This window comes from Sorex araneus, chromosome X, assembly GCF_027595985.1.
Source record: "Sorex araneus isolate mSorAra2 chromosome X, mSorAra2.pri, whole genome shotgun sequence".
Taxonomy (NCBI): Eukaryota; Metazoa; Chordata; class Mammalia; order Eulipotyphla; family Soricidae; genus Sorex; species Sorex araneus.
In genome coordinates, this window is record NC_073313.1 from 216151035 (window position 1) to 216166578 (window position 15544).

The 15544-nt window shown below is 35.6% G+C and overlaps 1 protein-coding gene across 2 annotated transcripts in view; it reads left to right on the top strand.

The window, feature by feature from the left end:
* The window catches only part of PPP1R1C (protein phosphatase 1 regulatory inhibitor subunit 1C), a 144403-nt gene extending 129273 nt beyond the window's left edge, over positions 1–15130 (top strand). For both annotated transcript variants that reach the window (XM_055122836.1, XM_004601206.2), the window contains one exon: positions 14715–15130. In XM_055122836.1, coding sequence (XP_054978811.1) covers positions 14715–14721 — 7 coding nt within the window. In that variant the 3' untranslated portion in view covers positions 14722–15130. The remainder of the gene's footprint in view (positions 1–14714) is intronic.
* Positions 15131–15544: the final 414 nt, after the last annotated feature.

Genomic DNA, 15544 nt, shown 5'->3' on the forward strand with positions numbered 1-15544 from the left:
CTTCCACTAGCCTTAGTCTAAAAATTTTATGCTTAGAGGTAGATTTAAGGGGTACTTATGCTTATTAATTTGGGGAGGTGGGTGCTCAGCCTGGTTCTGCACTGAGGGATCACAAATGAAGGAGTTTGGGGGAAAATGTGTGATGCCAGGGATGAAACTCAAGTATTTTTGTGGGTTTTGTGCACAATTTGTCCTGCTTGGGTTTCTCTGAGCTTTATATAAATAAAGTTTTTATACATATATAAAGCTCTGATTGCTGACATAAATTTGGCAAAAGTTATAAAATTATAATTTCAAGTATTACCTCTATTCATTTTTATTTTTCTCATTTTTGTATTCCCATTGCATGTTTCACTTATTATGTTATCTCTTCTCAGTTTTGTTCTGTTTGCTACTGAGTCCATAAAATTAATTTCCTTCCGCTACAGTATTTTTTTATCTATAGCATTTCTTTTTAATTCTTAGAATTTCCATTTCTCTGGTTATTCACCTTTTCTTACATGTTATTGATTTCTTTCATCAAAATAATTAACATAAAAATCACAATTTTAAGATATTCCCAATCTGATAATTTTGAAATCCTAGCCACATATGACTGGTTCTGAGGTTTGCTTAATGTCTTAAAGTTGATGTTGTTTTGTTGCTTATAATATACCTTTCTTTTGGTTTTTCTTTTTGGGTCACACCTTACATTGCTCAGGGCTGACTCCTGGCTCTGTGCTCAGGGATCACTCCTGGTGGGGTTTGGGGGACTATATGAAGTGCTGGAGATAGAACCCGGGTAGGCCGCAAGGAAGGCAAGCACCATTCTCACTGTACTATTGCGCTGGTCCTGCTTGTAATTCTTTTAAAGGTCCAAATCATTAATGAGTCTGTGCCTCTAGTATATAAACTCCAGTTGTTCTTTCTCCTTTCCTCTTAGATAGAAAAGGATAGAAAGAGGGGGCTGGTATTTGGTATTTTCTTTTCTTAGGTAGCTCATAAAATCCTGAAGGTCAGTGCTGGTAGGAAGTTTCTCTTGAGCTCAGGCTTTGTTAAGAATAGAATGTTCTGGGCTGGAATGATATAATACTATTGTAGGTGGGATGCTTGTCTCGTACCCTGGTTCAATCCCTGCAACTCCACATGACACCCCAGGGATATCAGGAGTGATTCCAAAGCGCATAGTCCAGAGTAAGCCCCGAGCACCACAGGTGTGGCCCCAGAACAAAACACATAAAGAATAGAGCACTCTGAAGTATTTGAAAATGGGCAATATTCCCCTCCCTTGCTAGAAATATGATAAAATTTTCCTCTGATCTTTATTGTGAAAATCTAGTAGAGTTTCTATAGGTAAAACTGACAAGAGTTAAGGGCACTCTCCCATTCTGCTCCTCATTTTCATGTCTAGTCTTCCCCAGAATATTTTATTTCTCTGACTTGTTCACATGGAACTGCTAACTATTACCTATTACAGTCTATATTTTTTCTGTCCTAGCAGAGAGTCCTACATAGGTTTCTATTCTTGTAAGTTGTGTATATATCTGCTATCTACCTGTCTCTCCATATTTTGAAAGTGTTTTTTTCTTATGTTTGTACTTCTTTGATGGATATAGGATGAATGTATTCTTTCTCAAATGAGTTCATCTTTTTTATGAATTGTTAGAACAGGGTATATAATTTTTAGCTCCTTCCATTCTGGACCCTACAGCAAATCTTTGAAAATGTAGATCATATCATGATGTAGTCTGCTTAAAAATATCTGCCAGCAACTCTCTTGAATAGTAGTCAAAGCTGTTATGCCTGATAAGTTCTTTTATTGATACTTTCAATTTTTAAAAAAATTATTAAATCTTATTTTATATGCCATGGTTTACAAAGCTGTTATTGGTATGGTTTCATGCATAAAATTTACAGCTCCTCACTTTCAACCAGTTTATTTTCCCACTAATATTGCCCCAGTGTCCCCTCCTCCCTACAGGCCCCTGTAGTAAGCTTTCGGAGACTGGTTCTCCATTTCTATTGCCTTTGGGCATCTATTATTCCCCTATCATGTTTCTTTATATTCCACCTAAGAGAGAGATTGTTCTGTGTCTGTCCCTCTCCCGACTAACTAAATTTAGCATTGCACTCCCCAGATCCATCCCTGTGTCAGTATGATTTTATCTATAACTGCATGATTTTATCTATAACTGAGTAGTATTTTATTATATGTACATACTAAAGTTTCTTTACCCAGCTATCTGTTCTTAGACATTTGGGTTGTTTCCAGATTTTTCCAATTGTGCTGCAATGAACATAGAAATGCAAATGTCTTCTCTGAGTAGAGTTTTGGGAACCTTGGGGTAGATGCCAAGAATTAAAATTGTTGAGTCATATAGAAACCCAATTTTGAGAAGTGTCCATATTGTTTCCCAGTAATGCTGCACCAATCAGCATCCCAACCAGCAGTGAATGATGGTCTCTTTTCCCCACATCCACACTAACACTGGCTGTTTGGGAGCTTTTTGAGTGTGATGTGTGCCAGTCTAACTGGTGTGAGATGGTATCTTATTGTTTTGATTTGCATTTCTCTGATAATAAGTGATAGAGAATTTTCTTGTACAACTTTTGGCCATTGTATGTTTTCTTTGAGGAAGTTTCTTTCTATCATTTTCCCCCATTTTTTTTTATGTTCCCCCCCCCCCGCCTTGTAAAGTTCTACCAGTGCTCCTTGATGAGTGATATGCAAATATTTTTCTCTCCGTCTATGAGGTATCTTTTATTCTGGTCATCATTTCCTTTGCAGTGCAAAAGTTTCTTGCTTTGATATAGTCCCTTTACATCATTTACTTGACCAATGGGATTGGTTTGTTGAGTATACCTTAGAGTAATGGTCTGAGTCCTCTTCTTCTATGCTTACTTTAGTCTCTTTGAAACTTTCTTGACAGCAGTCCATCATTCCCCTCATTAGTGACACTCTTAACATTGCTATTCTTTGCCATGCTCTGCCTGCTTCAAACCAAGTAATTGTAAGTAATGCTCAGTTCCATGGGACAATCATATCTTCAATAACTCTATGATTCATTCCTTCTTCCTTGTCTGTTCATGATCTTCTCTGCTCTTGTGTAAGTTGTTGCTGTTATCACACATTTTCTCAGTGTGCTAAGAATCATAAAAGTATGAGGGAATAAGTGATTGGGTACTGGCAATGGTGGCCTATTAATGGCCATTGCTGCAATAGGAAATTACTCCGCATGGAGGACAATCTTCTAAAATGTCTATACAGTATATCCTCCTGTGCAAACACTTAAAAAGTACAGACAGCATTTGCTTCTTATTGTAAATGCCACTCATCTTTTGTTATTTTTTAGTGCTTTCAAGAGTAACCACTGACTCCTGGTGATTGATGCATTCTTTTATTTCTGTATGCTCTTATGTTCAACCCATGGCAGTCAAGTCTTGCAGGGCAGGAAGCCATTCTGTCTCTTTCTAAAGTAAAATTGCCCAACATTGTTCAGTTCCATTAGTGTAGGCTTAAAATTTTTACTCTACTTCTGAGCTCATGGGGAATGCATTAGCTTCAAAAGAAAAATTGGATATTAGAAGAACACTTAACTACAGACGGCGATAAAGGCACTCAGCTTATCAAAGTGATTCCCATCAAAAGCTGAGAAGCAAGGTTCTGGCAAAAATATTTTTAAATGTGTTTTTGTGTGGAATCAACCTCAAAGTTATCTGATAGAAGTCTTGATCCTTTACATTCTGATAAGTGAGATTAGATGGCTCTCCAAAGGATTTATTTGAGTTCAGACCTCACACAATAGTGTGTAAAAGTACTTTTCCCTGCTTCCTCTTTTTTAATTAAATAATTTCTTTATTTTGTGATAAACATTTCACCTAACCTTTACTTTTGGATAGTAGCTTTATTCAAATACATGATAAGCAAAACATACATAAATATATAACACTTGTGAATACTTACAAACACACATCAATGTGCTGTCCTTATTTGCAATTCTTGTGTACACTAAGAGAGAAACATAACCCATTTATTCTTTAAATTGTCTTTCTAAGTAAAGGAGATTTTTGAAATTATTATGTGTTGATTTGAAATTTATATTAACTGCCAGTAATTATATAAGTACAAAGAGTAAATTTGCAGTCTATGTGTGGCTTTCTTCAAGTAAAGAGATAAGGTGAATTCATAACATGTATGTAGCTTTGGAATAAAATTAACAGTTGAAAGCTGTGATCTACAGCATATTATTATGAAAGAACAACAAAACAGTTAAGCAAAATAGATATGAAAGCATTTTGGGGAATATAAAACATTTTCAATCCAAGAATTTTTTTTTAATCGAAAGTCTTTGGTATTCCATGTTAATGAATTGATTTAAGTTCCTTGCATATGTTTATCTAGCATGCTTATGCTGATAAAGTTTGCAGGTTCAATAGTCAAAAAAGCATCTTTATTTTTTAAAAAAATATTTTTAATTAATCACCATGAGATACAGTTACGAAGTTTTCATGTCTGAGTTTCAGTCATACAATAATGAACACCCATCCCTCCACCCGTGCATGTTTTCCATTTCCAATGTCCCCAGTATCCACCCCCCACCATTCACCATCCCACCGCTCCCCCTGTCTCTATGGCAGACATTTCCCCCATACTCTCTCTCTACTTTTGGGCATTATGCTTTACAATACAGATAATGAGAGATTATCATGTGTGGTCCTTTATCTACTTTCAGCACACATATCCATTCCTGATTGATCCAACCATCATTGACTTAGTGATCCCTTCTTTTTTCCAGTTGCCTTCTCCCCCAGCTCATGAGGCAGGCTTCCAACCATGGAGCAATATTCCTTGCCCTTGCCTCTACTATCCTTGGGTATCAGCCTCATATGTTATTTTATATTCCATAAATGAGTGCAGTCATTCTGTCTGACTCTTTCTTTCTGACTCACTTCTCTTAACATGATACTCTTTGTGGTCATCCACTTATAAGCAAATTTCATGACTTCATCTCTCCTAATAGCTGCATAGTATTCCATTCTGTAGATGTACCAAAGTTTCTTCAACCAGTTGTCTATTCTCAGACACTTAAGTTGTTTCCAGATTCTGGCTATTGTGCAGTGCTACAATGAACATACAGGTGCAGATGTCATTTCTACTGTGCTTTTTTTGCACCCCAGGGATATATTTACAGTATTGTAGGGTTATATGGAAGCTCAATTTCTATTTTTTTAAAAAATGCCCATATTGTTTTCCAAAAAGACTGGACCAGTCAAAATTCCCACCAAGAATGAAAGAGAGTCCCTTTCTCCCTACATTTGTGCAAGCACTGGTTATTCTTGTTCATTTTGATGTGTGCCAGTCTCTGTGGTGTGAGATGATATGCCATTGTTGTTTTGATTTGCATCTCCCTGATGATTAGTGATGTAGAGCATTTTTTCATGTGCCTTTGGCCATTTGAATTTCTTTTTTGAGGAACTGTTCATTTCTTCTCCCCATTTTTTGATGGGGTTGGAGGTTTTTTTCTTCTACAATTCTACAAATGTCTTGTAAATCCTGAATATTAAGCCAAATAGGAATGGTATTGGGTAAATATTCCTTCTCATTCCATGGGCTCTCTTTGTATTTTGGTCATTGTGTCTTTTGAGGCACATAACTTCTAAGTTTAATGTAGTCCCATTTGTTTATGCTTGTTTCCACTTGCTTTGTCAGTGGAGTTTCATCGTTAAAGATACTTTTAGCTTCCATGTCATCATGGAGGGTTATGCCTACATTCTCCTCCATGTACCTTATGGATTCAGGTCTGATATTGAGGTCTTTAATCCACTTTGATCTGATTTAAGAGATCAAAGTTCCTTTTTTTTTTTTTTGGAGATAGCTGTGCATCACTTGCTGAAGAGGCTTTCCTTGTTCCACTTCACATTTCTTGCTCCTTTATCAAAGATTAAACAATCATATAGTTGAGAGTCAGAATATTCAATTTTGTTCCATTGGTCTGTTTCTAGTCCAATGCCATGCGGTTTTAATTACTAGTTCTTTGTAGTACAGTTTGAAGTTGGGAAAGGTGATGCCACCCATTTTCTTTTTCCCAAGGATTGCTTTAACTATTCCTGTAGGTTTATTGTTCCATATGAATTTCAGGAGTATTTTGTCTATTTATATGAAGAATGTCATGGGTATCCTAATAAGGATCTCATTAAATCTATATAATGCTTTGGGAAGTGTTGCCAATGTTAATCTTCCCTATCCATGAGCAGGGGATGTGTCCCAATTTCTAGTGTCCTCTCTTATTTCTTGAAGTAGTGTTTTGTAAATTATTTTTGTATAGGTCAAAAGCATCATTCTAGAGACACCAGAATTATGCATTTTCCCATGTTTGGCCTTCAGAAAACTAATACCTCATATTTCTATTTTTCTATTTTTCAAGTAGTTTTTCTACATAAAAATCAAAATTTCTATTTCTAATTTCTAATAATTTAATAATTTTATTCATTTATAAGCTGCTGCCCATGTTGCCTCCTCCAAAGGTGGTGCTCTTCTTTGTCATATCAGAAATTTAAAAATTAATTATTTGTTAAAGTTGTCCATAGCACATTTTAAAAAATTTAAGACTTTTTATTTTACTTTTTTTTATTTTTAAATTTTATTATATTTTATGAAGTTTTTCACAGTAATTTATTATTTTTTAAAATTATTTATTTTATTGGATCACCATGTGGAAAGTTACAAGGTTCTCAGGCTTATGTCTCAGTTATACAATGCATGAACACCCGTCCCTTCACCAAGTGCCCATACTCTACCACCAAAAACTCCAGTATACCTCCCACCCCCCACCCCCGCCTGCATAGCTGATAAATTTCATTGCATTTTCTCTTTACCTTGATTACATTCCAAATTTCAACACAAAACTCACTATTGTTGTTGGAGTTTCCCCCCAAAAAACAGCCCTACTAACAAGGAAGCATTTGATAATTTGTTTTCCATTGTTGAGAATGAAGATATTCTTTATAAATCTAAATGAAGGTTTAGGATTTCTGTATTTTAGTATCTTAGTAACTAAGTCCAGGGAGATTTATGTTAGAAATTGCATCATTTCCCTTCCTGGGGCAGCATGGGGCAATGGCTTAGTCCACAGCCTAGAGACATGGCTGCAAGCAGTTGCTGGTACCAAAAGCAGTCTAGCTGGCCTCCGGATCGTGGTCAATCAGCAGCAGAGCGGTTGCACAAAAGTGTGGCCACTTGGGTCGAACCTCAGTGAAGCGCACGTCGGTATTGCCCCTGGCCCCATACTGCCTATGCGTCCTACTGTTTCAAGTTCATGAGTCTTATTTTTTTTCTCCTTCCCGCGCCACCAAGTTCGTACCTGCTTAATAGTCCTCATAATATGGCGGACGCCATGCTGCTTCTCCCGAAAAGAGAAACAAAATCTAGAAAGAAGGATCTTTCCCCTCCTCGGCCCGCATGGGGCTATGGCTAAGTTCACAGTCTAGAGACATGGCTGCAAGCAGTTGCTGGGACCAAAAATAGTGTAGCTGGCCTCCAGATAATGGTCGTTCAGCGGCAGAGCGGATGCACAAAATTGTGGCCACTCGGGTCGAATCTCCGCAGAGTGCGTGCGGGTATTGCCCCCCGCCCGAGACTACCATAGCACATTTTAACTGCATTCAATTCATTTATGATCTATCAACTATCATCTGTTAATTAAAATCCTATCTGATTTATAGTTTTTTTCTCTCATGCTCAACACATAGTAGGAGGTTTATTATTTTTGAGTCAAATCATTTGACAACTTCTATGTCTTTGCTCAGACTAAGCCATATACTACTGTCTTCCAAAGTCCCAGTCCAAATCTGAGCCCAACAGCGATAAAGGCTGCCTCTTCTCTTAATCTAAGGATATTTTTATAACATGGTTCTATTATGAAAGTGTGAAAAGTTAAGTTCTACATATTCCTAATTCCAAATTCTATTAACAAAAACAAAATTTGAAATTTCTATCTAAATTTATCCATTCTGTAAAGTTTTTAAAAATAATTTGATGATTAAAGAAATACACAAAACCCCTCTCTTTAACTTGAGTTCCCTCATTTCCCATCAGATTCTAAATTTGGAAAATGTTAACAATGGTGAAAGATTATTAGTAACCTAGATGAAGAGCTTCAATGGGGGCTCAGATTAATGTCCCAGATCAGCCATTAATTGCTGCATGAATTTGAGCAAGTTACATTATTCTTTAAACAATTATGTTTTATATTCATAATTAATCAAGGATCAGAGACTTGACAGATCATTTTTAGAAAACTGAAGTTTCCTTCCTGAAAAAATACAAATATAACTATAAATAGAATTTTAAAATTCTTTTTAAAAATCTAAAATCTTTTTAAAGCTAAATTCTTTCTAAAATTCACCCAAAGATTCCCTTGGAGGGTTTTTAAATGATCTCTAAAACCTAAATTATGTAATTAAAAAATTAATTTACATTCGCTACTCTCAAAGTGAATTAGTTTTAAAATGTGAATAGGTGCCACTTATGTCACAGAGAATCATAACTAATTTCTTGGTGTTTGTGGTTCTCAAAGCAGAACAAAAGTCTCAGTATAGCAGAGCATCTCCTTTGTGCATTGGCAACATCTCAGGCTCAGTAAAGTCATCAGTCCATAGGGACACTCCCAAGAACAATAAAGATCAAAATTTAGCTTCAGCTTGAGCGCACATACAGTGATAGGGTGCTCGCTTACATGTTTATTACTGGAAAAGCAAAGAATTTAGGGATTTTACTCTTTATGTTCAGTTGTAAGGTGCCTCTCCTGCACAGATGGCAGCCGTTGACCCTATTTCTGTTCTCAGGGGCTACGTAGACCAACTTCATCTTTTATTCCAATTATTTTGTTTGATAGTGTTTGTACTTGCCATATCTGGTGAGGTCAAGGAATATCCTTGGCTTTGTGCTCAAGGAGCACTTCTGGTGATGTTTGAGAAAACATGTAGTTCTGGAGATTGAAATATGGTCTGCCATATGCAAGGCAAGCACTAAACTCCTGGGATGTCTACTGGCCCACTTTTCCCTAATTTTTCAGAAGTTTAAAGGTGGTTTCTTTTGTTCTTTGTTAATTTTCTAGATGCCAAATATTATAGACTTAATCACTTGTATCACTTGTAGTCCCGTTGATCTTCGATTTGCTCGAGTGGGCACCAGTAACATCTCCATTTGTCCCTGTCGCGAGCTAGTGTAGCCCAATGATACCTGCTCGCTCCAGGAACAGAAAGAGCCTCAAATCTTTCACTCAGAGACTTGACGAAGAAATCTGACCATCTAGTTGGTGGGTGGCCACGAGGTCTTCTGACGTCCCGTGGAATCCAGTCTATAACAGCTCTAGTCCAATGGTCGTCTCTGAATCGCATTACATGACCGGCCCATCTGATTTTTGAAATCAGATAGTATATACATATATATATATATATATTCACTATAGACTTAATAGTTCTAGAAAATTGATTTTATAAGACTATTTTAAATTCCAATGACCTTTTCCAATAATAGCCTTTAAATCTAGAGCCCAGAATTTGGCCTCATGATCCAGAAAAGTTCTAATTTCTGACCAAGTCCTGGTGAAAGAGTAGCTCCTGGCTTGAATGAATGACTGCTGCTTATGCCACCAGGATCTCGGTTCACAGAATCAGATTGCTCTGCCTGGTCATTTTGATGTTGAGGTCACTTGAAACCCAAAACATTATCAATCTATGTTGCTTTATTTGCCTTATTTTCAAGAAATAAAAATGTATTCTCTATTTTCCAGAAATAATATAATATTAAAAATAAAACGTTATTTATACCAATTAAATTGCTTACGTCATCTCCTCAGGTTTTAGTAATCTCTTGCAATAGTAGTTTGTCGTTCATTAGTTTTACTTTTCTTCCAAATTTTGTGTGGTTCACAAATTTCACAAGCTTGTTATTCTGTAAATTAAAGCATAAACATATTAACCCATGTTTGACTAAATATAAGTCTATCTATATGAATTCTTTATTTTTAATTCATCATTCTTTCACTTCGCATTATCCACCTCCTGATCTCCTGAACTGAGTGGAACATGAGTATTATATCCCACTTGGAGGCTACATTTATTTCATTTTCTTCTATTACTTACTTTGCTTTTTTACTTTCAATTCTATTCTTACCATTCCTTTGCATATTCATAGTACATACACTGGCTTTATATATGGTATATTTTCTTTTAAAATTTTTTAATTGAATCATAGTCCCCCACGCAGAGCCTGGCAAGCTACCCATGGCGTATTCAATATGCCAAAACAGTAACAACAAGTCTCACATAGAGATGTTACTGGTGCCCGCTCGAGCAAATCAATGAACAATGGGATGACAGTGACAGTGATTGAATCATAGTGATATACACAGTTACAAAGTAGTTCATGATTGGGTTTCATTCAAATAACTTTCCAACACACATTCCTTCATCTGGGCTCTTTTCTTGTGTGTTCATTTTACTATAGGGAAAAATCACTTCTATCTTATTGTTTTGAAATCTCTTTACCTTCTGCTTGCATGCAGGGCTAGCTGAGTCTCTACTTGCTCCAGGAGTGATGTATGTACCCACTATCTGCCACTGTGCAGGTGAGGTACTTTCATAATGCTCATTAGCATTTGGCAGTGTTAGAGGATCTGAGAATTTCATCAACATACTTGGACCAATTTATATTTCTACATCTCCAGAATAATAAAGCATCAAATGAGGGTTTAAATAAAATTTAAATATGAAGTATCCGTTTGTGGATATAAGAAAGGGTATAAGAAGAAATAAATGTTTAGGTAGATTTCATTCTTTAATTTCAACATTATTGCATCTGTAACCAAACAAATATTGCTGATAATAAAAAAATTAGCATTGCAAACAAAAATAACCGATAATCAATTATCCAATGGGAATATGACATTGATGCAAATTGCTTTGGGAACCTTTATTTTTTTTTATGTGTGCTTTAGCAAAAACGTTATATAGAGCATCTTGATAATTGCATGTCACCAATTGCTTCCTCATTAAAACATTCATTACAAAATAGCTAAAGTCACAACCAAATCTGGTTTAAATATTTACTTTCAGAGGTCTGCAAAATAAGAGGTTTTATTTAAAAGAGCTTTTGTGTATTTTATTATTTATTTTTTTAAAATATACATTAAGTATTGTATAAATTAAGTGAGGTAATCTATATTCAACTATGAAAACTAAATAGTTTATTAATGGTTTAATAAGTTGAAGATTTGATTATCATTTATTAAATGCGTGACTTTTTGTGCATAAATAACATCATTATTAAATTATTCAACTCATTAAAGTAAATTGTCTTGAATAAATCCAAGAACTTTTTTTTAAGTTGACAAGTTAAGTTTACTTGTTTTTATATCCACCTGGTTGTTAAAACAGAAACAGAGTTAATGGGCACTTAGGTAAAATGTGTTTAAACCTAAGGGTCACATTTTGAATATAACTTTATTACTCTATAGTTGTCTTATGGATTAAAGAAGGAGGCACTTGGGGGTCAATTAGCCTTTATGAACCTAAGGAGGTACAGACAATTTCAGTTCATAAAAGAAAGTGGCAACTAATTGAATAATTACTTTTCCAAAAATTAGCACTTCAGAGAAATACCCAGGGGTCTAAACCTAGGCTAAAACCTAAGAGAATAACAGAAAAGCCTAAGTAAACATGCAAAAAATTGATGATGAAAATGTGCTAAAGTCTCCCCAAAATGGTAATTAATGATTAATTGATTCATTCACTCCCTTATTATATATTAAGGGACTCTGAGGTTTTAAAATTTCTTAGAAGTTCTTTTAGGGGCCGGAATGATAGTACAGTGTGTAGAGCGTTTGCCTTGCTTGTGACCTACTAGGGATTGATCCCAGAAATCCCATAATTCTCTGAGCACTGCCAAGAGTAAATCCTGAGTGCAGTCATGTGTAACCTCTGAGCATAGTAACCCCAAAAGACAAAAAATAATTTTAGAGTTCTTTTATATTTGTAATCATAAGATTTTATATCTTAGCTTTCTCTTTGAGCCTATCTTCTCCTCCCCCTTTTTATATTGCATTAAATTTTATTTTATACTTGGATCTCATTATGGTAATAATAATGTATTACCTGTCAATAATAAAACTTTTAAAGCATTTTTGTTAATATATTATGGAGTTTATATGAAATAGGTAAGGCCTACATATATAAATTTTCCCCCTATACTTTATATATCACAGCAGAGCTTGGCAAGCTCCCCAAGGCATATTAGATATGTCAAAAATAGTAACAATAACGAGTCTCATTCCCCTGACCCTGAAAGAGCCTCCAATACGGCACCATCAGGAAGGACAAGTAAGGAGAGACTGCTAAAATCTCAGGGCCGGGACGAATGGAGTGCTGGTGCCCGCTTGAGCAAATCGATGAACAATGGGATGACAGTGATGACAGTGACAGTGATTTAATCTTGAATGACTCACTTTCTCAGAGTCTAAATTTCATATTAGAGATACTTGCAGAGTTCCTGTGTAGCTGACTGACTTATTAGTGTCTAGCAGAGTGAGTCATTGGCTGAATGTTCAGTGAATTCTTTTCCCTTCGCCTTAGAACTTGGATCTCTTTTTTTAGGTTGTGACAGGTACCCAATTAGTCTGTGAAGGCTCTAGATTCACTCAAAATCACACCAGTCACACTTGTTTGGCTAGAGAGTTCGATACTTGGGCTGACTTGTGTGTTTCTTCCGAGCCCCAGCAGTACTGGGGGCCACTAGTTCCACTCTCTGTAGTTCTGCGGGTTGGAGGGATGTCTTGTGATGCTTGAGACAGACTCTGACTTTTTCAGGCCAGTTGTGCAGAGCTGTACTTTGATCTATCTCTGTCTCCACTAATTCTTTTTATTTCTTTACATAAAACTTTAATACAAATCTTCCTTTCATGAGATTATTATAAACTACCTAAATTCCATTTTTTAGTAGCAAAAAAAACCCTACCTTTTTGGGTCAATAGAATTGTGATTTATCTATGTTTTCAGATTAAATTATTTAAATACTACAACTGATGGAATCATTTTTCAAAATGATTCAACAAGCCCAGGAAAGATAGTTTTTGCCAAATAGTGTTCTGAGTTTCCCTGACTGCACTGAATATAAATTTGCACTTCACTTTTCAGTTTCTTAGTTTCACAGCAAACACTAGTACTGATTTCCTTTAATTTATCAATCCTATTTAGAATTGTTTTCAGTATTTCTTAGTAAATTATATAAATTTATTTTCTAAATATCAAATATATATAAAATCACATTAAACATCTTATAAGCATTATTAGCTATTATATTAATAGACGTAAGTGAAATAAAAATCAATTAATAGAGCATTATTATAATAGTTAGCTTCTAACTTATACTTCTAACTTATATGAATTGAACTACTTTTTTTTTTACTGTTTGGGCCACACCTTGGAGTGCTCACGAAATGCTCAGGCCTGGCTCTGTGCTCAGGGATTATACCTGGAGGGGCACAGGGGACCATCTGTGGTGTGGGGATTGAACCTAGGTAGGCTATGTGCAAGGCAAGCTCCCTGCCCAAGGTATTACAACTCCAGTCTGAATTGAATGATTTTTTTTAATCCCAAGATATATTATTGTGGAACTGAGATAGGCATATCATGAGTTATTGCTTGATTACTTCTGCCTATCATTTATGCAGCGATGCTATTGATCACCTATTGTTTGCCAAGGATTGTGATCTCAAAATGAAAATTTCTAATTATGATATCAAGAAACTGTAATGAGAAAAATGTGTAAATAAGTTTCTAGAAGGTAATTGATACAAGAGAAAGTGATCCAAGAACAGTGAGGGAACAAGGCATAAGGTCTAGCTACTTGAGAAGCTAAGGGGACTCCTGCCCACAGGAGGCAAGCCGAGACTAGAAGAGTGAGTGGGAGGTTATCAAGCGGGAGAGTAGGAAGATAATATTTGGCAGCGCAAGACATGAAGAGGAAAAGAATGGAGGCTTGAAGGAGTCTGAAGTGATCACAGAAGGTTTCCAGAGAGTAAGTTACATAGTTAAAGTAGAAATTCCTCAGAAAGGGTGAAGCACCAAGGGCTGGTTAAAAATGAGGCTAAATATGTAGGAATAGAGAAGATCAGAGAAACCTATACAGCGGAAAGGTAAGCTAGTGTTTTCCTTTCTGGGGGTTGTAGAAGAAGGTACTGAAGAATTTTCAGTACAGCAGTTTCATAATCAAATGGGATTGTTCTAATTCTTAAAGCAGGCTAACAGTCCTTGAGCCTGCTGTTTACAGTTTACAGAAGTGGCACACATACCCCTTTGTTCCTAGGGGTTTCAATGGTTCTCTTTGTAAAAGAGTTCAGGGATGCCAAAAGAAATATCTGATCTAAATGATATATCATATTTATAATAAGAGCTTGTGAACATCTTCTAAGTTAACAAGTTTTTTAATAGACTCTGATGCAATGCTTTATGGGGAAGATTTCATTATAAAAGAGAGACTGTTTCTAATGAAAATTTGGCCCGGCGTGTTTTCCTTCTTCAATGAATAGGATTGCATTGTTGAGATTGTTGAGGAAAAGTGTATATACTATACATACAGTAGAAAAACTTTCCTCTCACTTTGTCTCTTGCAGAAAAGCAGTGAGTCTGTTAAAAATAAATGTTACTTAACTTGAGCATAATTTTTATAATTGCAGGGGTTAAACATCTGAAAGGCCAGAATGAATCAACATTTCCTGAAGAAGAAGAAGGCGTAAACGAAAGAGATGAGCCTTGGGACCATTAATTTCGAGTCTGCAGCAAGAAAGCTTCCTGGGGATAACTGAACTATTAACTTTTCTGAATCTCCCATGAAGCATCACTGCTCAACTTCCAGAAGCTTTCTACAACTCTGCTCTACACAACACACACACACACACACACACACACACACAACAGTAGTATTGCACCTCTGGGAAGACATCCTTGATTGAACTTTAGAATTAAGTACAAATTGATCCATATTACCTTTAAGGAAAGAACAAGCATTTATTTTCCAATGTTGTTTTTCTTTTTAATAATGTAGACGTTTTGCAAATGTAAGTGTTCCTACTTTAATACTGCCAAGCTTAAAATCTGATATCCTACTCATACGGTTTGCGTTCTGAGATCAAGTGTAAATAAAATCACTTTAAAAATGAAAAATAAATACCTTTCGTCATGTGTCTGTCTGGCTTTAACTTACAGAATAATATCTAATGGAACTTTTAAGTTAAAATCTACTTTACCATGCTTCTCTCTGTAGAGCAGGCCATAGTTGCTTTCATGACCATAAAATATCCAATTTCTTGACTAATATGGCCAGGACACATTAATATTTAGACAACAAACATCTTTATTTTTACAACAAAATATTAACTGATTACTTAAGGACCAAAGAATCCTCTTTATTTTTTAGTTGAGAGGCATAGTTTCTGGTTATTTCTTTAGCTATTAAAAAGAAAAAGTTTAATCTGAAATAAAATATACCAAATCTCCTCTACTACTT